The 22,150-nt window shown below is 53.2% G+C and overlaps 1 protein-coding gene across 5 annotated transcripts in view; it reads right to left on the reverse strand.

Annotated features, from left to right (window-relative positions):
- ARRB1 (arrestin beta 1) overlaps positions 1-22,150 on the reverse strand; it is a 175,653-nt gene that overhangs the window by 19,673 nt on the left and 133,830 nt on the right. For all 5 annotated transcript variants that reach the window (XM_054015918.1, XM_054015915.1, XM_054015914.1 and 2 more), the window contains 4 exons: positions 7,490-7,549; positions 5,840-5,907; positions 2,810-2,945; positions 2,261-2,345 (listed from right to left, as the gene is read on the reverse strand). In XM_054015918.1, the coding sequence (XP_053871893.1) occupies positions 2,261-2,345; positions 2,810-2,945; positions 5,840-5,907; positions 7,490-7,549 (349 nt within the window). The remainder of the gene's footprint in view (positions 1-2,260; positions 2,346-2,809; positions 2,946-5,839; positions 5,908-7,489; positions 7,550-22,150) is intronic.

Below are 22,150 nucleotides of genomic sequence, written 5' to 3' on the forward strand. Positions count from 1 at the left end.
CGGGTCTGCTGTGAAATGTGATCTTTGTATGTTTGTTAATATCGGCCCTCTCATGTTGCCTCAGTCTCATCTTTTTAGTCTCAAGACCACAAACGTGCACAACACAATACTACAGTCCTCAAAGTCCAATTTCCTTCATGTGGTGATAATACAAACATATATATTGTTGAGGAACAACGATCCCTGCATGAGATGTTTATAATACTTTTTGAAGTAAATGCACTACATTGCAAGGGAAAGGTGTGTGTAATTTTCTAAAATGCTTTCGATTTAAATTAGATATTTTATAGCAGTTGCTCTCTGTTTCGTGCATGTACTGCTGACCCCCACGTAATAACCTCAGGGGGTTCCGACCCACAGTTTGAGAACCCCTGAGCTAGTTCAAACAGCCCGTTCGCATCCATTATTTTCTCCCTATACCCTGTCATCAAGTCATCTCGCAACCTTCTTTTTACTAAACCAAACGAACGGAGCTCTTTGTGTCTCATCTAAAGCATTTTCTCCAGACCTTGGATCGCTTTGTGGCTCTGCACCCTCTCCGGTTTTTCAACACCCTTTTCAAATTTGGACACCACATCTAGACACGATATTCCAGTCCTGGTCTCACTAACGCTGTATACAGAGGTAAAATCGCCTCCCTCCTCACTACGCCCTGGTTTATACATACGAGGATCGCATTAATCCTTGTTGCTCCAGCATCGCCCCGCCTCTTCCCACCCCACCTGTGCCCTGCCCCGTTCTGCCCCCTCCCCCTGCCTCTTCCTGCCCCCGCACCTCACCCTCCCTCCCAGCACCTCCTGCACACCATGGAACAGCTGATCACGGATAGGGTGACCGGACAGCAAGTGTGACAAATCGGGACGGGACGGGACGGGGGGGTGGGGAATAGGAGCTATATAAGAAAAAGACCCAAAAATCAGGACTGTCCCTATAAAATTGGGACAGCTCGTCACCCTAATCATGGAGGGCAGGAGGCACTGGGAGAGAGGGGGAGGAGCTGATCCACAGGGCCCACTGGTGGGTGGGAGGCGCTGGGGGGAGGGGGAGGAGCTGATCTGCAGGGCTACCAGTGGGTACTGAGCACCCGCTATTCTTTTCTGTGGGTGCTCAGACCCACGGCTGTCCTGGGTCAGCTGTGGGGCTGTAACACTGAAGTGGAGATATTTGGGCTCGGGCTGGCGCCTGGGTTCTGAGACTCCATGTGGTGGGGGGAGGGTCTCAGAACCTGGACTCCAGCCTGAGCATCGACACTGCAATTTTACAGCCCCCCACCCCAGCCCCAGCCCCAGCCCCAGCCCGAGCCAGCTGTTCCGGGCGCTGAGTGTGTCCATGCCCTGGGTGTTGCTCCTCAGTCCTTACTGGCATTGGCCATTCCGCCCCATTTACGGGCCCGTGGGAACGAGAGCACCCTGACCTCAGTCATCAGCCACAGCTCTCAGGTGTCTTCCCCCTACATGCCCCTCCTCCATTGCTGAGCAGGGTGATGGGCTCATCTCCCGTTCTCAGATCTCGCCTTTCCAGCCCCCTTTCCTTGCTAGCCTGCGGCTGCATCTTTCTGTAATCGTCTGGCTCAAGGGCCCCCTGGGAAAACACCTCTGTCAGCACCGTATGGTCCAGCTGGTCCCTGGAGTGGGAGGGACGTCCTTTCCTGTGCTCTGGGAATGCAGCGCTGGTGGAAGGGGCTGGGGTGATAGTCCTGAGGACCAAAGTGCTCCATGTATCGGGAGAGATGGTCCCTTGGAGTCCAGGCTGGGCCTCCGAGGGGTGAAGTGACTCAGCCCGGGGCCACCCAGGGTGTCTGTGACACAGCTGGGAATAGAGGCGGTCTCGGCTCCCTGGCCCACCACTGCTCTCAGCCCTGTGAGGTCACCCAGGAGACTCTGCCCTTAGGCAGACAGCTGGATGCTCCCAGAGCATGCCAGGGGAGTCGGGTGGGAGCAGATCTCGGGGGTGCAGGAAAAGAGCCAGCCAGGGGGCGAGGCAGGTTGGGAGAAGATGTCTGGGGATGGATAAGGGAGGAAGGGCTCCATCAGGTGTTGGATGGGGGAGGGGATACTGGAAGTCGGGCAGTTGAGGGTGTGGGAAGGGGATTCAGCATGTGGGGGAGGGTCAGGGCAGCTGCTGGGGGTCAGGGAAGGCTGGGGAGAGGGTTTAAAGGGACTCCAATGGAAGGAGGGGGTGGCCCAGCTGCGATAGCCTGTGACGGTCCCCTCCTGCCATTGTGCGCGGCCGATACAGGGAACGCGGGCGCCCCCTTTACCTGAGATTTTAATCTTCTTCACCGTCTTGTTTGTGTTGTTTGTCACATGGACGTTGACGTTGATTGGCTCGCCATGGTAGTAAATCTGCAGGAACAAGGGCCCCGGCCTGTGTCAGCAGGAGGCAGGTGCGAGGGGGCTTCCTGCCTGTGCAGGTCAGGGCACCCCCCCCCAGTCAGGGGTTGGCTCGGAGGGGAGGGGTACCCTCACACCAATGTTTATTAACAACGCACAGAAGGTCTCCCCCCCGGTGAGAGCTGTGCGGGGATCAAACAGCTGGGATCTCTGCCAACCCTTTGCGGTGTCCGTTCACCAGGTCCCCAGCCCAGGGCTGCACTCGGCGCTGAGTTAAGTGGTGGGGCTGGAGGCTGGTCATGGCGTGGAACTCGTTTGCACCTGCTGTGAATTTGGGCACCAGGATATTTCCCGGGGATTTCCCTTGGGACCTGCTCCTCGCTCTACGGGCTCAGGGCAGCCATTAGGCACCGGCGTGAGGGCCCCACGCTGCCGAGAGACACAGCAGCCCCAGGGAGAAGTGGGGTGTGTTGTACCTCCTTGTCCAGGGACGCCTCCAGATGCAGTGGCTTGTCGGACATCAGGAACTGCCTGGTGGTCTCCGCCATGGGCTGGGGGCCCGGTCTCTCCGGCGCGTACTGCACTTTGCGGATCACCAGGCGCACGGAATTCCTGCCGGCACATGTGGGGGCAGAGGCTGAGCCCGAGCCGGCGGGGATCTGCCCCGGGGTGCCAGCAGGCTTCCCTGGCACCCCAAACTCAGACAGACCAATTAACCCTGCCATCCCCCCTTGGGGGTGGGGGACGTTTTAACCACCTCTTCCTGTGACCCAGAGCCAGGGGTGGGATCAGAATGACACGGGACCTGATCCAGTCCTGCCATGGCACCAACAAATCAAAGGGGCCCCCCATCTCCATCGCCTGCTCCCCTTTTTCCTAGTAGCACCTCAGGGCTCCACGAGCCCCTTCCCAGCCCAGGCCGGCTCCTTGGATCCTGCCTTTAGCCAGCCGCAGGGAGAGAGGTGAAGTGACTTTTTAGAGGCAGCGCTAAGGACAGGACCCTGGCTCCCACACTCAGCTCTAACCACTAGGTGACTCAGTCACTTGACTTGTCTCAGGTCAAATCCCCGCGTCAGTCACGCTCCACTGTCATAGCATGTCAGGACGCTTGCTCGGGGCGAATGAAATACAAGGTTCCCTGTCACTTCCTGACAGGACAGGCCCAGAAACACCAAGACGGTCCCATTGAAAAGGGCCAGCAGGAACTCCCCCGTTGTAGGCTCAGGTAAGCCAGACTGGAGCCTCCGAGGTAGGGTGACCAGATGTCCCGATTTTATAGGGACAGTCCCGATTTTTGGGTCTTTTCCTTATATAGGCTCCTATTACCCTCCATCCCCTGTCCCGATTTTTCACATTTGCTGTCTGGTCACCCTACTCCGAGGTATCCGTGCGAGTCACTCCACCTTTGACCACAAGATGATGCACCTGGTTTGCTCACCAAGGGCCAACCCTGTGTGGAGTCAGCGAATGCACCGTTTCCTTCCCGCTGTCAGGCACATGGTCAGGCTGCTGGAAACCCCCAGGAGCCAGGTTCAGCGTTGGCTCTAGTGAGACTCAGTTCATCCAGACTCCCCCTGGACCTGTCACAGCAGCTAACCTTGACCCAACCTCACCGACAGCCAGTCATAGTGAGCCCCACACACAAAGTGTCATAGACCCACACATGCGGGGGGATGAAACAGTGGGGTGGGAGAGGAAGGGGCCTGTGTCTTTGCTCTTCACACATTAACAGCTGGCCTGGAAGGTTTTGATTTTTATATGTCGATTTCACTGTAAACACGCAAACGAACACAGAACGATTTCCAGGCGGCAATAATCAAAACCTACAGCTAGGCAAAGGAAGAAAAGGCCGCTGGAGACACGCTTTGGGTTTTCATGTGCCTAAAGCTTGAACGTTTTGGAATCTCTGCATCGCTTGGCGTTACATAACTATTGTCGGATCCCCCAGAATTCCCTGTTACTGTGAGAATTTAAATAGAGCAAAATCAGGAAAAATGCTTGGAAAGAAACACCAGTAATATCCATCCATGAGAAAAAATGAAAAATCGAATTCTGCCAAGCCTAATTAAGAGCATGAGGAAAGCACAGGGGCACCGCGGGCTTTCAGCTCAGCCTGTTAATGAACGTATAAACGCCAAACTAGCTACCTCGCCATTGGCTCTGCCGGCCCAGTAGAGGGCGCTCAAAAATTTTAAAGGGTTAGTACCCAATTCCTACGCACTACAGTGGGGTTGGCCCCCACTACTACTAACACATGTGCCACAAGTGCTAACCCATCCCCCACCCCTCCCTGGGTAATCAGCTTCCTTGGAAGGTCATTTACCCTCTTGGTACCTCAGTTTCCCCTGTATAACAAGGAGGATAATACTGATCTGTCTGGCAGCGTAGCCATGCCACAAGTGGGGACCAGAGCCTAGAACCTCCGGAGAGGGAGGCCTGGACAGTTACTACCTGAGCTTAATGACTCTGTGACACGGGGGGGCTGTGAACCCAGTCATGTTTCCGAGGGGGAAACAGCTTCCGTGCCGCTCAGTGGGTTGCCAGCGCTGAAGCTCACCTGCTGTTCTCCCTCAGCGCATCTGCTCCGTCCCCACCGTACCCCTAACAGGAGCTCTCTGACTAGCACTTCCACGACCCACCCCCAGCGGGCCCCAAACACCATGCTCCCTGTCAGTGGGGGAAATCTCCGGCCTAGCGATCCACTGGGCGATCCAACAAGGGCTGCGAGGGGTTAGTACAGGGCTCTGCCCCCGCCTGCATGGAGACCTCGGAGGGGCTAGATGCTACCCTAGAGCAGGACACGCCCAGAGTCCCTCTGTGCTGTCTGCGGGCTGGGGAGCTGCACAAGCTGCAGTCAAAGGGCACTGGGCTGGGCGACAAGCTGCTCGAGGGGATGATGGAGTTAGCCTCCCACGGCTGTTCTGGGGAGAGGGCGAATGTTCCCAGTCCCTTCCCACCCGTGAGCACTGCGGACGAACGGGAACCAACCACCCCAGCGTGACAGACCAGGGGCTGGCGTAGGGAACGCTACCAGCCTAGCGCAGCTGGAGCCCATGCAGGCGGTTGGGATCCAGACCTCAGCTCCCGGAGGGGCAGGCCAGGCTGGGGTTGGAACTTGGCTCTTCGCCCCAGCTGGGGAAAACCGCTGGCCCCGTGAGCGAGTGGAAGGAAGCGAGCGGCAGGCTAGAGATCAGAACAAGGCGTGTGGAAGGCCCACAAAGGCCACCGATGGCTGTGGGGATGGGGTGTATAGGGCAAGCCGCTGTTATTTCCAGCTAACACCGACCAGCTGCTGTGGAGCTGCCGTTACGGGACTGAGCAACAGCTCTGCTCCATGTGCAGCCTGCGGTGTCAGCATCCTCGACTCCGTCAGGGCAGCGGCAGCGGCTTCCCCAAGAGCTGATCTCTGGGGCCTGTTCACAGCTGGCTGAACCGTTCCATCCCCTGGCTCTGTGTTCTCTCCCCAGTGCCGCCGGGCGGCGTCAATACAAACCGGCCCCGTTTACCTCTTGTGGATTTTCTCCTCCAGGTTCTCTGCACAGAAAGCTTTCACCTCGTAGTCAACGCCACAGGCCTACAAACAGAACAAAGTGGGATAGGAAGCTGGGAAATCATTTCTCCTGGCCCTTCCTTATCTCCCCAGCAGGGATCTAACAGCTTTGACATGTCCGAACACGGTAAAGTGCCAGCTGGAGCGTGTGTGCACGCCACTCTGCACTCCTAGACCGGCTGCGTGCACCACTATCCTCTATTTGAAGGCCTCAGAAATGCTCAACTTTATCATAGCCCTCATACTGCTAATGGAGATTCTCCTTTAGCTCATGTGGCAGGGGTCTGGGCCTTTCAAACAAAAGGATTTGAGTTCTAGTCCGAGTATTACCACCAAGTTCCAAGCGGCTAGCCTGGTTATGAATCCTAGATATTACAACGTCTACATTTGAGCTGTGGTCTTGTAGCGATCGCTAAGACCAAGTAACCAATTCCCGTTTCCACATGCTCCTACCCTTCCACAAAGCTCCTCTTCTGGGCTGACATGTTCCGGATCTGGTCTCAGTGCAAAGGGTCATTTTTCGGGAGGGAAGAATGTGGGGAAGTTGGAGCAGAATCCCCGTAGCAGGTTTGGAATGGTGAGCGAGTGGAGAAAACTCGACTTTTCCCCTGGGCAGAAGTTTTCCACCTGCCCTGGAGGGTGGCAGGCAAGAAGCACCTGAAAATCAGGCTGGTGGAGGGTGAAAACAGGGGTACAGACAATGGGGCAAATGCTACCATGCTAAGTTTAATGGAGTTTATTACTATGGGAGCATTAATATTCATACAGAGACAGGACAAGCTTGGGTTGTAAGGGACTGTTCTTGTAGAAATTGCCCTTCCTTGCTCAGCAGATCTGCCTAGTGTGTGTGTGAGAGCCAGAGCTGCTGGCTTTAGTGACCACAAGTATGGGCCCCCTTTAGCCTTGCAGAGCAAGCAGGGCTCTGGGTGAGGAAGCTGGAGTCTGTTTTTTGGGGGCATCAACAGAATTGTTCACGGTGCTCCATTGACAGGGCCATTCTGCAAGTCCATGGAAAACCCAACATGACCCCCTTGCTATTAAGGGTGTCATTGGGCCTGTGAACCATTTATTTGGTTATGAAGCATAAGAAGGGAGGAACCCAGCTTGACTCTCAGATCCCGGGGGAGCTGGCAGTACTGGGGATCTCTGTACTGCGTAGTGACTTCGACGTCATTCCACCAGCACAGCTGGGCCAGGGTGATAATCCCAGTACTGAGAATCCCGTAGCAGAAATCTTTTTGTTTGAACCTGGTCTGGAAAGGACTGAGACACAATAAATAAGGAGCCTCCCACCTTGCCGTTGGCTTATAGTCCCTTTTCAGAGGAGAACCACCTCTTTAAAGCCACCTCATCATCCCCTGGAAGCTGCATGGAATTCGCTCCAGGATCCTCAGACACCCAAAGAGCTCCGAGTAGCGCGAGACAGCGTCATCGGTCCGAGACGCTGCCACCCATTGCTGGGGCACTCAGAACGTCTAAGCCAGCCCAGGCCTTCTGGAGCGACCCCCGGGATTGGCGGAGTCTGGCTGAGCGATCGCCATGCCTCTGCGGAGCAGGGGAGAAGCTGGGAGCTACTGACCGACAGAGAGGACACAAACGAAGTTACCTTCCCCGTGTCCTCTGGTCCAGGCTGCAGAGTGACGGAGCACGGCAGGTTGGGAGGGATCTGAAACAGAAATGAAGGGCAGGATTGGATTGTAACCAGGGGTAGCCCACGGAAGAGCCCAAGTACCCACCTGCTGCACATACACTCGCTCTACTGCAGCATGGTACTCTAGTGACCTACCTTGGAAGGATGAAGGGCTCAGCTGGCCTCCTGTGGATTTGAACCCGCACTTCCAGGGTGTCTCAGCGTCCCAGGTTTGAGCAGGGTTGAATTTGGGGGCCCGAAGGGTGAGTTAGGAATTTGGGAATTTGGCCCCGGTGCTGAGTGGCCCAATCCTGCAAGGTGCTGAGGCCTCCGGCAGGATGTTGTGTGCTCCCGGCCCCTGGCCAAGGGCAGGTGCTTGGCATCTCGCCGGAGCTAGCCAGCCCCTTGGAGCACTGGCGTCAAAAGCAAGAGACAACCCGGCCTGCATCCATGTCCTGGCTACTGAGGGTTGCTGCAGCCGCCCCGGCAAGCCGGGGTCAGACGGCTCCTTAGCGAGCTCTGGCATCTCCTGAATGTTCCCCAATGCTCTGCAGAGCAGTCCCCCACGCATACCCATGGGCTGCTTCCTCCCTGCTGCTCTCCCCAATGACCTGCACGGACTCTCCCTGCACCTCAGTGTGCAAACAGCTCTCTGGCTAAGCCGGGGTGATGGGCGAGCAGGGAGTGTGTGAGCCAGAGACCTCTTGGTGCCAGCTAGTGAAGGCTCAGGGGGTGCAGAGAGTTTTACAGGGTCCTGTGGCTCAGACAGATGCAGGATAATTCACTAAAGGGTGGCTTGTGACGTCTCCCCCAAGGCCCAGAAAGCCACGGGTCACGGTAATCACTGTGAAATGTGCGTATTTAGAAGTTATGTGTCTCCAGTGAAAATTCTGTTCTTAAGGCAGGAAACCAGGAAGTAACAGCCGCGTCTCTCTCTGTCTGGTCGCATGTACTGGGCAGTGCACGTCTCACAACGGACACCTGTTTACAGACTGCGCCAAGCACTAGTGAACAGACTGTGAACTCTTCGAGGGGGGGAATTTACAGGGAGAACAACCAGCAGGAGGGGATTCTGTTCAGGAGTAAAGCCATTGGATGGCTGGGGTATTTCATTGAGGAGGGCTTGTCTCAGGAATGGGAGATCACAGCTGAAGAGCATTGATCTAGTTAAGTCTAGGCTCTAGGAGGAGTGTTGTGATTTGATTGTATATGTAACGGTGTGCTTCCAAGACTCCTACTGGTGGTTACTTGAGTCTCTATACTGGTAAATAAACTTTTTCTTGTTTTCACTGTAAACTTATCTAAGAGCTGGGTGGTAGTGGAGCAGTGACCTGAGGAGGAACTGGTAAGCTGGGGTATCCTGCTTCTTTGGAATCAGCATATCAGGGGCTGGACGAAGGACTCGGGGGTTGGGATGCGCCTGTCACTGCGTAGGCCTAGAGGGGAGGGCTTGGGTTGCCCGTGGGGCTGAGAAGCTGACCCCCGACAGGCACAGACAGGCTTCCTCATGCTAACGGCTGGTGGCAGCGACCCCGGGAAGCATCATAGTGAATATTCTGCATGAGACGGAGACCCTGGGGCCGCAGTTTCAAATGCCCGGTGCCCAGCTCTCACTCGCCCCTAGGGGCTGCTAATGAAACGGCATCACAGCAACAGCAGTTAAACTGCACAGCCCCTTTAACGGGCGTGCTGGGCGATGCCCGCAGAAAGGCGACAGGCGCGGCAGGCCCCTCTCCGTTTGCGATGGCTGTCCCAGGGGAGGAGTTGTTCCTTGCTCCAGCTGAGATGTGTGGACAAGGCACTGTGACCTACAGCAGCAGTTCCAACAGTCAGCCACTAGGGGGCACAATGATCCACAATTTAACAACAGCAGGCCAGATCCCCCGTGGGCATCAGTCACAGTAGCTGTATGGAAGTAAATGGAGATTCTGGCCCAGTAGTTTCCCCTTCCATCCAAGGCTCTCAACTCTAACTCTTAGATTATCCCCATGAGCAAGCTGTAGGATACATAGCAGTCTCATAGGCTCATAGACTTTAAGGCCAGATGGGACCATCATGCTCATCTAGTCCAGCGGTTCTCATACTGTGGGTCGGGACTCCTCATTTTAAAGGGGTCACCAGGGCAGGCTTAGATTTGCTGGGGCCCAGGGCTTCAGCCCTGTGCGGCGGGGCTCAGGTTAAAGGCCCTTGAGCTTCAGCTTTGGCCCCCTCGCCCGGAGCGGCCGGGCTCGGAGGAGGCTCAGGCTTCCGTCCCCCTTCCTGGGGTCGTGGAGTCATTTTTGTTGTCAGAAGAGGATCACGGTGAAATAAAGTTTGAGAAACCCTGATCTAGTCTGATCTCCTGCACATCGCAGGCCACAGAACCTCACCCACCCACTCCTGTAATAGACCCTGAACCTCTGGCTGAGTCACTGACCTCCTCGGGTCATGGTTTAAAGACTTTGAGTTACAGAGAATCCACAATTTATACTAGTTTAAACCTGCAAGTGACCCTGCCCCATGCTGCAGAGGAAAGCAAAACCCCCTCCAATCTGACTCGGGGGGAAATTCTTTCCCAACCCCAGTTATGGGGATCAGTTAGACCCTGAGCGTGTGAGCGAGTCCCACCAGCCAGACCCCTGAGAATCTCACCCACCACTGAAATGCAGTCACCTCGGAGGGGGAACACAGCACATGTGTAACAGCTGAGTGAAGAATGCTGTATCCAATTAAAAGCACAGATGGGAGAGGGGGGAATGTACACAGGCAGAACAGAATTACCCGAGTAGACGTTATCCAGGGTGTTGGATCCAAATCTCTTACAAAATGTGCCATGTGATATTTAATGAGCACGAATAGCAAGACCTCAGTGCCCGGGCTCGTCTGATAGAACTTCCAAAGCATGGCGCCCCCTAGTGCCACACTAGGGCACTGGTCCTGCCGTGACTCAGAGGGAAGAGCACCCCCTACTGACTCACCAGCACCACCCTGGATGTTCCTCACAGACCTGCCCTCCGAGTACTGATCTACCTCACGCCCGCTTAGCTGAGCGTAAAACAGGCCCTGGGCAACCAGAGACACCCCTGCATAAAGGCCACTTTTGAAACTGTCCCTAAGTGATCAAGGTCACCCAGGATATCGGCACAGAGCCAGGAGCAGAACCCAGGAGTCCTGCCTCCCATCCAGCCCAGCGCACACACGGCACAGAACGAGCGGCTGCACCGACAGTCCCAACAAAGCTACTTCGCCAGAGCCCCAGGGCCCTGCTGTCAGATCAGTGCACCGCGTTACAAAACCTCCCTGAACAAAGGTTTGCTGGCAAGAGGTGGCACCGGCTCCAGAGGAGACGATGGCGGCTGGATTGTCAGCCCTTCCCGGGACCTGCAGGTGCTAGTCTTCCCTTTCCATTTGATTTCAGTCGCCACAACGTCCTCCTTCAAATCTCACCTCCGCCGCGATTCCTACAAAACTCTCAACCAGCAGCCATTCAGCTGGCATGCTGTGCCTGATGATTATACCGAGCATAACGGGCTCTGTTCCCTGGCGCTGCCCCGTCTTTCTGTTGTCAGCTCTTCTCGCTGGTCTTGTTATTACTGTTTGTCGTCTGCACGTGCCTGGGGGGCTAGTCAATGGGCCAGGACCCCCGTTGTGCCAGGCACTGCACAAACACAGAACCAAAGGAAAGTCTCTCCCCCAAAGAGCTTTCAGTCAGAGAGTGCGTGTGTGTGTACAGCACCCAATACACTGAGGCCTCTGTGACAGTGTACCCTATAAGGCTTTATGGGGAGGGGGTGCTTATAAATGTATGGATGACATAGCTGGAATATGTTTTGTGCTGCCTGTACCATGTAACATATCTCCGTAAAGGTTCTGGTCTATTATATCTATTCATCCAATTTGTACATATATATCATTTTCTACTCGAGGTTAAGAATATGGGCGGTATGCTTGCTTGATTTCTAAGTAAGCTTTGTGAGGCATTTGGTCAGCTTCTTTAGGAAGGAATTCGCCAGGTTAAGTACCTGATCAGGAGACACTTAGGGAACAATGCATCTTGGAATGCTCCAATCCACATGAGAAGTCTTCCTGGAGACATGCAAGATGCCATGTGGACAATGGCATCGGCCTGCAAAGACTGAGTCATGCAGGGGCATGTGACTTGCCCAGGTGACTCCAAAACTCCATCCTGGAGCTGGACTTGGCATAGGAGGGAGGAGGGGGGCCTCCACCCACAAGAGAGAGTCTATTTAAACCTGTGGGAGACCCCTCCATTTTGTCTTCAGCTGGCTAAAGAAGGAGCCTCTCCACCCCCCCCCAGGATACTTGAAGGAGACTGAAACAAAGGACAGTAACTGCAGGGGGTGTGAGTGATTGCTGGACCCAGGCTAAAAGGAGATTAGCCTGTAAAAGGGAGCACTCTGGAACTGGTGAGGAAATTATCTGTATTCAGTTTGATTAGGCATAGATTCGCGCATTTTATTTTATTTTGCTTGGTGACTTACTTTGTTCTGTCTGTTACTGCTTTGAACCACTTAAATCCTACCGTCTGTATTTAATAAAATCACTTTTTATTTAGTAATTTACTCAGAGTATGTATTAATACCTGGGGGAGCAAACAACTGTGCATATCTCTCTATCAGTGTTATAGAGGGCGAACAATTTATGAGTTTGCCCTGCTTTATGCAGGGTAAAACGGATTTATCTGGGTTTAGACCCCATTGGGAGTTGGGCATCTGAGTGCTAAAGACAAGCACGCTACTGTGAGCTGTTTTCAGGTAAACTTGCAGCTTTGGAACAAGTGATTCAGACCCTGGATCTGTGTCTGGAGCCAAACAGGAGTGTCTGGCTCAGCAAGACAGGGAGCTGGAGTCCTGAGCTGGCAGGGAAAACAGAAGCAGGGGTAGTCTTTGCACATTGGGTGGCAGCTCCCAAGGGGGTTTCTGTGATCCAACCCGTCACAGTGGCGTAGTCGAGCAGGATCTGTGCACAGTTGATTGCTTTGAGATACTGGTAGTGATTTTAAGTGAGTTTTAAGTGTGGTGGCTGGAGAACAGACAAAGTGGTTACTGGTTTGTTATTTTCTGTTTGCTTATTTCGGGCAAGGGAAGTAGGGACAGAAAAGGAAGCTCTCTGTTAACTAAGAATCCCCTGAGCTGAGTGCATCTCAGTTTCAGTGAACTGCAGAGGGGTGGTGGCCCAGCACAAGAAAGCAGAACAATGAGTACTAGTGATCTCAGTTCCAGTGAACTGCAGAGTGGTTGTAGCCCAGCACGAGAAAGCAGGACAATGAGTACCAGTGACGCTGCTATTAAACTAAAGCTGGCCAGGTTGGAAGCAAAAGAGAGAGAAAGTGAACATAAGAGACGGCTGGAACTAAGACAATTAGAAATTAGTGCCATGGAGGCAGAGGCAGCGAGAGAGGCAGCTGCCCACGAGAGGGCTATGGAGGCCCAGAGGGAGGCCCGGAAGCATGAACTGGCTGTTATGGAGTCAAAGAGACGAAACCCTCCCCCTGCTGGCTCCACTTCCCCAAAAATCCATAAATGGGAGCGGCTATGTCCACGGTATGATGAGTCCAGCGATATTGCCGAATATTTCATCACCTTTGAGAGACTGTGCACCCTCCATGCCATCCCTGAAGAGCAGAAGATGACCACATTGATAGCAAAATTGACTGGCAGAGCTCTGGACATATTCAATAAGATGCCTATTGATGATGCTTCAAACTATGGTAAATTTAAGGAACTGGTTTTGAAACAGTTTCAGGTTACACCTGAAACCTACAGGGTTAAATTCAGGAGCCTTAAGAGGGGATCTGGATTAAGTAATGTGGCTTATGCCAATGAAATGAGAGATTTGGTAGATAAATGGGTGCGGGGGAGAGGCATTACCAGCTTTGAAGGGATGTGTGATCTAGTTACTCAGGAACATTTCCTGAATATGTGCAGTGATGAGGTAAAACAGTATTTGTGGGACAAAAAGGTAAATGCAGTGGGTGAATTAGCTGAGTATGCTGACTCTTATGAACAAGCCCAAGCTGCAATCAAACACAAACCACTGGCAGAAGGGTATAAGGTTGGGGGAAAGCAGAATCACCGTTTTACCCCTGGGTCTGGGAAAAAAGAGGCTGGGCGGTCACCTCCCCATTCCCCTGGTACTCGACCCAAATTTCCTGTGCAAGCAGAGGAGCCCAAGAGGTGCTATCATTGTAAGTCCACTGAGCACCTGAGGAATAAGTGTCCCTTACTGAGTGAAGCTGCGGCTTCTCAGAGCCAGGCTGTGGCCTCTTTCCACACAGGATTTGTAAAGCTTGCTTCCACACAACCCAGCAATGAGCATATGCATGCTGTTAAATTGAATGGTCAAATGCTTCTTGGATTAAGGGACACGGGTGCTGAGATTTCTGTGGTCAGGAGGGACCTGATCCAAGAAAGGGATTTGTTGCCAGGTAAAATGGCAGAATTAGAGCTGGTCGGGGGTTACAAAGTCTTTGCACCTTTAGCTAAAGTACACATGCAAACTCGGGATTTGCAGGCTGAGCTGACTGTTGCAACGGTGGCACACAATTTTGCACCGTTTCTACTGGGGAATGATTTCTTTAGTGTGGCAGAATCTGTCCCAGGGTTGGTTAGCAGTGAGAAGGAATCTTGTGCTAAAAGCCCCAGAGGGGGGGGCGAAGTCACACGGACTGCTGGGGGAATAGGAGAGTGTCTCTTAGATTCCTCTGCAGCAGTAAAGGATGCAGCTTCGGGGGCAGGGCTGGTTGTGGCCAGTTCCTGTAGCCCTGGGTCTCAAGGGAAGTTCCAGAGGGGGGAGCTGGATGAAGCCAGCTCCTGTCCCGTAATCATCTCCCCGGGGGAGGGGGATGTACCACCTTGTAGCAAGGAGGCCACTACAGCCGCTGACTGCCAGGAAGTTGCAGGTCAGCAGGGGGCCGGGCCTGCCCTGGGGTGCACAGAGGCGTGTGTCCCAAAGGTGGAAGCTGGGGTCCTGGGGACTGCTGTGGTGGGAACAGGCCCCAAGGACCCTATAGCTGAGTGCCAGCCCAACCCGAGTGGAAGGGGAGGGATTTTGCTGGCCAGTGAGAGGTCTGTCGTAGCTGGTAGCTGTGAGTCCACAGCTGGGGCAGGATCACCTTCCCTTTCAGGGGACACAAGAGTGTCGGACCCAGAGGGGAGACCAAAGAGGGAAGCCCAGATGGAAGGTCAGGGGGGGCCAGAGAGTCCACCCACCTTTTGTGGGGAGGGGCTTTCCCAGGAGGAGGGTGAAAAGTCTGCATTCGAAATGCCAGCCCGCTCTCCTGTGGATCAGGTTTTAAGGGAAACCTGGGGGTCAGGTCTCCAGGATGAGGGGGTCTATCCAGCTGACCCATTGGAAACAGAAAGTGGGGTGCCCAAAGGGGTCCAGAGCACCCCAGGGAAAGCTGCTGTTCTTGCTACACTTGCAAGAGATAAAACTCTCTCTCCAAGACAGGGGGGGGAAAATCTCTTCATGGGAGGAACTTCACAAGGGAGTGGGGCCCAGCCCAGAGAAACTCCAGAGGGAGGGGCCGAGGACAAGTATGGTTGTAGTACACCCTTTCCTGGCCAAAGGCCCAAGCACATGCCCGAACTAGAAGTCTTCCCCAAAGAGGCAGAGGAATCTGCATCAGAAGGTCTACCAGAGGGCACAGAGAACTGGGAAAACGCAATAGATGCTAAACAAGTCAAATTGAGTGAACGAAGCCTGTCCACTGTAGATTTGCTGTTAACCTTGTGTCTTTTGCTAATTCACCTATGGGATAAAACAAAAGAATTCACACTAGTGGTAAACCCTTTAAAGATGTGGAACATATCTGATTTGTGGAATAAGCTGTTATACATGCTGGGGATGGTGACAAGACAGCCCCACCAGCATGTTACTTTACAGCCCATACCTGTAAAAAGCAGCAAAAGCATAACAGGCCCATGCTGCTGTCTAGAAGGGGAAACTGAGGCACACCGCCTCATGGCATTGGTGGCTAAATGCCAAGATACCTCCACGTTAACGAGTATTGCTACCTGCATTCTGTTAGCAATACTACATCCCTACCTGTTTGCAAGCATCTGGGGATCAGGAACCCCAAAACGGGCTAGAACCCCTAGGGGTGACATCATATGGTTTCAAGATACTGAAAGGGAATGTGACCAGAAACAAACAGAAATTTTACAGGTACTGCCTCCGCCATGGACAGTGTCCAAGTCTCTGGCAGTAAGTTCAGGGGGAGGGTGTGACAGTGTACCCTATAAGGCTTTATGGGGAGGGGGTGCTTATAAATGTATGGATGACATAGCTGGAATATGTTTTGTGCTGCCTGTACCATGTAACATATCTCCGTAAAGGTTCTGGTCTATTATATCTATTCATCCAATTTGTACATATATATCATTTTCTACTCGAGGTTAAGAATATGGGCGGTATGCTTGCTTGATTTCTAAGTAAGCTTTGTGAGGCATTTGGTCAGCTTCTTTAGGAAGGAATTCGCCAGGTTAAGTACCTGATCAGGAGACACTTAGGGAACAATGCATCTTGGAATGCTCCAATCCACATGAGAAGTCTTCCTGAAGACATGCAAGATGCCATGTGGACAATGGCATCGGCCTGCAAAGACTGAGTCATGCAGGGGCATGTGACTTGCCCAGGTGACTCCAAAACTCCATCCTGGAGCTGGACTTGGCATAGGAGGGAGGAGGGGGGCCTCCACCCACAAGAGAGAGTCTATTTAAACCTGTGGGAGACCCCTCCATTTTGTCTTCAGCTGGCTAAAGAAGGAGCCTCTCCACCCCCCCCCAGGATACTTGAAGGAGACTGAAACAAAGGACAGTAACTGCAGGGGGTGTGAGTGATTGCTGGACCCAGGCTAAAAGGAGATTAGCCTGTAAAAGGGAGCACTCTGGAACTGGTGAGGAAATTATCTGTATTCAGTTTGATTAGGCATAGATTCGCGCATTTTATTTTATTTTGCTTGGTGACTTACTTTGTTCTGTCTGTTACTGCTTTGAACCACTTAAATCCTACCGTCTGTATTTAATAAAATCACTTTTTATTTAGTAATTTACTCAGAGTATGTATTAATACCTGGGGGAGCAAACAACTGTGCATATCTCTCTATCAGTGTTATAGAGGGCGAACAATTTATGAGTTTGCCCTGCTTTATGCAGGGTAAAACGGATTTATCTGGGTTTAGACCCCATTGGGAGTTGGGCATCTGAGTGCTAAAGACAAGCACGCTACTGTGAGCTGTTTTCAGGTAAACTTGCAGCTTTGGAACAAGTGATTCAGACCCTGGATCTGTGTCTGGAGCCAAACAGGAGTGTCTGGCTCAGCAAGACAGGGAGCTGGAGTCCTGAGCTGGCAGGGAAAACAGAAGCAGGGGTAGTCTTTGCACATTGGGTGGCAGCTCCCAAGGGGGTTTCTGTGATCCAACCCGTCACAGCCTCGATAGGGCCTCCAGGCGCTAGCATAATATAAATAATTATCTGGTGTCTCTCTTCACAAGGACAGCCTTTAGTGGGTGCAGGGACGAGTCCTGCAGGGGCTGCTAAGATGCCAGTAAGCGGGTGAGGGACAGAAAGAAGGGTGGCTCTTGGTTGGTTGGAACTTACACCTCTCTGCTCGGTTCCCGCTCATTTCTACCTCGTTTTATGTCCCGTTGGCACATCCTGCTGTGCTACGGCTCAGTCCACACCCCGCGTCTTTTCATGTCATGGTCTGTGTCGCGTTCTGGGCCACCTCTCGGTCCCCAGTCTGTCGCCTGCCTACAATCCCTCATGCCACCCGCTTCCATGATGCAGCCCTTCTCCCAGGTTTTCAGGGACACTGATGCATCCCAGGAGTCTTCGTTTGGGGCTGCTGATTACAAGTCCCTTGTATAAGAATGAAGCTGAGCCATCCCTGAAGAGATGCAGTGAAATGTGCTTCCTGCAGCCTCTCCCACGAGTCCGACAACAAACCCACTTCTCTACATACAATTTCATGGGACTCGAAAGTCAGAGTGGCTAAGGCTGAACCAAAACAAAATTACCAGTGGCAAAAGCTGAAAGAACTGACCTCCCCAACCAGGTCGAGGCAGCCTTCTCTCTGTAGCATGCACAGTCCTGAAATCACAGCGACTGCCTCACCCTAACCTCCTCCTGTCCTCAGTTCTTGCATGGCCCCTATCACCCTCGTGGCTGAGCACCTGACAATCATTAATGTCTTTATCCTCACTCACTCCCCTGGGAGGCAGGGCAGGGCCGGTGTCCCCATTGTACAGATGGTAAACTGAGGCACAGAGATGCTACGGGACTGGCCCAGGGTCACACAGGAAGTCTGTGGCAGAGCAGGGACTTGACTCTAAGTCCGGCACTCTAACCACTGGGCTGTCCTTCCTATCCTTGCTCAGTAATTCCATAGCTTATTGGAGGAGAGACTGTCGACATTATATAGATACAGGGTAACATTTTCTAAGGGTCCTACATGACTAAGGAGCCCAAGTCCTGTTGACTTTCAATAGCATTTAGGCTCCTAAATCTCTTGGACACTTTTGAAAATGTTACGCGCAACGCCCAGCACAATGGGGACATTATTCCTACTGGGGCTCTGAGCATTACGGTAACTAACTCATCCTCATGACAATTAGTCAATTTCTAGTCAGTTTCACTTACTGGTTTTCAGGCACTAGAGTACGCAATGGGAAACTGTCAGGTTTAAATAGGGGGTGAGAACCATTTCCACTGAAATAAAGAAACCATCAAAACCGTTCTGTTCAGATTTGGCTTTGCAACCCTCCCTACTTTTAAAAAGAAACACTCCCCCCCACCCCCAATTCAGGATCTAGTTTAAAGCGAGTGGCCCTTTAAAGATCCCAAACACAAGATGTTATCAAATGTAGAAACACATGAAATCTGTGGGATTCGGAGGGATTAAAGTTGCTTTACAAGGACATGGGAGTGTTTACAGATCTGGTGACCCCTGGAGCTCAGCTGACACATGGGAAATGCTCCTTTGCTTTTCTGCTCTGCTGTGGTGGAGTCCAATGTGCCTGTGCTCGCCGGCTGGGCACAGCCTGCGATCGTAAACCACTCCCTCCTTGTCCTCCTCCACACTCTGCCAGGAGGCCTACCACAGTCAGGCTGCTGGTGTGCAGAGACCACGGCTTGTCCTGCCGACCAATACCGGTCTCATTGTTTCCTGACACTCCCCTGACAGTCTGCCTGTCTCCCTCTCTTAGCTTACACTTAGATTGTAACCTGCTTGGGGCAGGAATCAGCTTGTTCTCTGTTTGAACAGCGCCTGGCACAATGGGGTCCTGGTCCTGGGCGGCCAGTCACCCGGCCGCCCGGGGAGGCTAAGCCCCGGGCCCTCCCCTTGTGCCCGAGACCCCGCCCCTCCCCTTCTACCCCCCCTTCTACCTCCCCCTCCCACGCAGGAGCCCAAAGCACCCCCAGCGTGGCCCCCTGGCCCCAGCGCTGGATGGCCGAGGGCGAGGCCCCAGCAGCCCCGGTGCGCCACAGCCTCAGCGCTCACAGCCCCGGGTGGCCCCCAGCCCCAGGGCTCTGGGTGTCTGGGCAATGCGGTCGCTGTGCCTCCAGCGACGCCCAGTCCTGGTGTTCGGGCAGCCAGCCCCAGAGCACCGGGCAGGCAGCCCAGCCCAGTACCAGCCGCCCTGGCAGCCCCCAGTCCCTGCAGGAGGCAGGCTGGCCTGGGGGCGGGGCCACGGTAGGCAATTTGGGGAGGCACAGCCTCCCCTTGCCTACGGTACCCGCCACCCATAGTGCTGATCCATGACTGGGTCTCCTTGGCACTACGGTAATACAAATAATAACTCACCCTTAGACCAAGCCCTTTCTCTAGCCAGCTATAGATTTTTACGCAGTGTATATCACTGGTACCTAAGCACTGCTTCCACTGGCCAGTACAATCTGTAGCATTTAGTGCAGGGCAGCGGGGTCTGGGGCTTGCCCCGCTCCGGAGTTCCAGCTGGGGCACAGGGTCAAGGGCGGCACCACACGGCTCCTGGAAACAGCGGCATGGCCCTGCTCAGGCTCCTACACACTCCAATGGCCCCTCTGGCACTCCAAAAGAAGGGACATGCTGCTGCTTCTGGAAGCCGTGTGAGGTAAGCGCTGCCCAGAGCCGGCACCCCTGAGCCTGTCCCTGCACCCCAAACCCTGCCCTAGCTCTGATCCCCCTCCCGCCCTCCAAACCCCTCAGTCCCAGCCCAGAGCACCCTCCTGCACCCCTAACCCCTCATCCCCACCCCAGAGCCCGCACCCCCCAGCCGGAACCCTCACCCCCCCCCGACTTCCCCAACCCAGCCCGGAGCCCCCTCCCGCACCCTGAACTCCTCATTTCTGGCCCCACCCCGGAGCCCGCAACCCCTCCCACACCCCAACCCCAATGTTGTGAGCGTTCATGGCCTGCCATACAATTTCTATTCCCAGATGTGGCCCTCGGGCCAAAAAGTTTGCCCACCCCTGATTTAGTGGCACTCAACAGCCTCCTTATTCCCTGGATCAGGGAGCAGAAGAGTTGCTGATTATATTAGAGTTTCCCAGATTGCCTCTCCTCTGTTGCGTCTGCAGGATTCTCACCCCAGGGCATGTTCTAGCGGCTCTAATGGGATGTCTGTCTGGTTACTGGAAGCTGTGAGATCTATTTGATTGTGGAATAGTTTCCCCATGGAAGAGGCAGAAACCTCACCCACTGAGTAATTCTGAGCTAGACTGAACAGCACTGGAGAATATGCTGCAGGGAACACTCTTGGGCCAGACTAGATGTATTGAGCCAATGTGAGGCAGTACCCCACTGCTGCAGGGTATTTTTAAGGTCCCATCAGTGTCTGCGGAATTTAAAATGTTATGTTACAAACAGTTCCTAGCGCTAAGGGTTGCAAAGAAAGCTTTCCCTATGCGGCCCACTGCAGCGCTGTCTTCCTGAATCTGCAGAGAGCCTGCAACAGCAGCTCTGACGACTGGCACAAACTATAATGGGGCATTTGCTCTGATGCAAAATGAGCATAATATCAACACTGTTAACTATCTCACTGTATATGTGCAGCTCCTAGCACATTGCGTGTGATACTTGTGGTCCCATTTTTGTTTTCCAGCACTGCTGGTAAGGCAGAAATGTGCAGCTATTCTGGGATGGTGGGCGGAGCATCAGTTTGTGGGCGGGGCTTTAATAGAGCACGACGTTCATTTGTTTATTTATTTTTGTCCCTAGTCTGATGCCTGGGACTTGCTCCAGTTGAACGCTGTTCAGTTTGGCCTATTCGCACATGGGCTGGTCAAAGGGTAGAGGGGAAAACAGAGTATATAAACCCAGAAACAGAGAAGCATGAGAAATCTAGGAGATTTGCAGCCTTGCATGGATTTATGCCTGATTGTCTTGTCAAATCCGCAAGTGAGAGCGCTTAAAGAACCGTTTCATTCTGGATGACTTGTGGGTGGGGTATTTAGCTGTAATCTGTAATTGCCCTGTGCACGACCCTGGGCTCTGTGTAACGTTTATAACTGGGCAGTATTGCCGAAACGCTGTTCTAGCGTGATTCTTTATCAAAAGACCTAAGTCAGAAAAGGCTCTTCTGAGTGTGATTTCAACCTGACTCAAACCAGGAATGACCAGGGAGCTCCAGGAAAAGACAAAATCTGGGCCCCATGGTGCTAAATGCTGTATATACATGTTGTGAGAGATACGCCCTGCCCCAAAGAGCGGTCTAATAGGCAAAGGATGGGAGGGGAAACCGAGGCACAGAGGGGCAATGTGACATGCTCATGGTCACCCAGCAGGTCAGCAGTAGAGGCAGGAATAGAGACAGATCTTGTGACTCCCAGATCAGTACAGCAAAGTGCCTGCCCAGGATCAGGGGAGGTAGCGGATGCAACGGGAGCAGATGTTAGACCATTCCATTATAATTGGATATTTTTCTTTTCGTCGGTTACTTTTAATCAGCATGGGAGGTCGCAGGACAGGCCTCTTTGCTTCTCTACATTTTAGACAACATTTTCCAACCACCCAGCAAGCCGCTCCTTTTTGCATTCCAGACACCAGGGAGAGCTCATTTAGCTCGGAGCAATTACCACTCGGTGCAGAGGAACTGTTTGAACTTGCTGAGCTGATAATAACGATGGACATTTAGAGAGTGGCTCTCAGCCAAGCGCTCCACAAACTTAGATTAAAAATTGTGCATTATCAAGGGATCACTTCACACCATCATCAAAACGCAGGCACCTCCGGGGTGGAAAGCGAGCAGTAACCTTGCCCAGCAGCTTGGGGCAAGAAGGGGAAATGAATCCTGTATCCAACTGAAACTATTGGGAGAATTTAAGGTCCAAAATGTAAATATAGATTCATAGAGTCCAAGGCCAGAAGGGACCATTGTGATCATCTAGTCTGACCTCCTGCAGAACCCAGGCCAGAGACCTGTATGGGCTCAATACAGCCGTTGTTCTTAGACTGCACGAGCAGCTCTTAATGGACAGGTTCAGGCCCCATTGTTGCTGGATCTGGCTCTTTGATCGTAGGAGTTTGCACCTTCCCTGTGTATGTGCAGTTCCTAGCACATCGCGGGTGATACTTGTGGTCTCATTTTTTTTCCCAGCACAGATGGCAAAGCGCCACCTACCATGTTGCCAGGACCATTTCCTGCCGTGATCT

This window comes from Malaclemys terrapin, chromosome 1 (assembly GCF_027887155.1).
Source record: "Malaclemys terrapin pileata isolate rMalTer1 chromosome 1, rMalTer1.hap1, whole genome shotgun sequence".
Classification (NCBI taxonomy): Eukaryota; Metazoa; Chordata; order Testudines; family Emydidae; genus Malaclemys; species Malaclemys terrapin.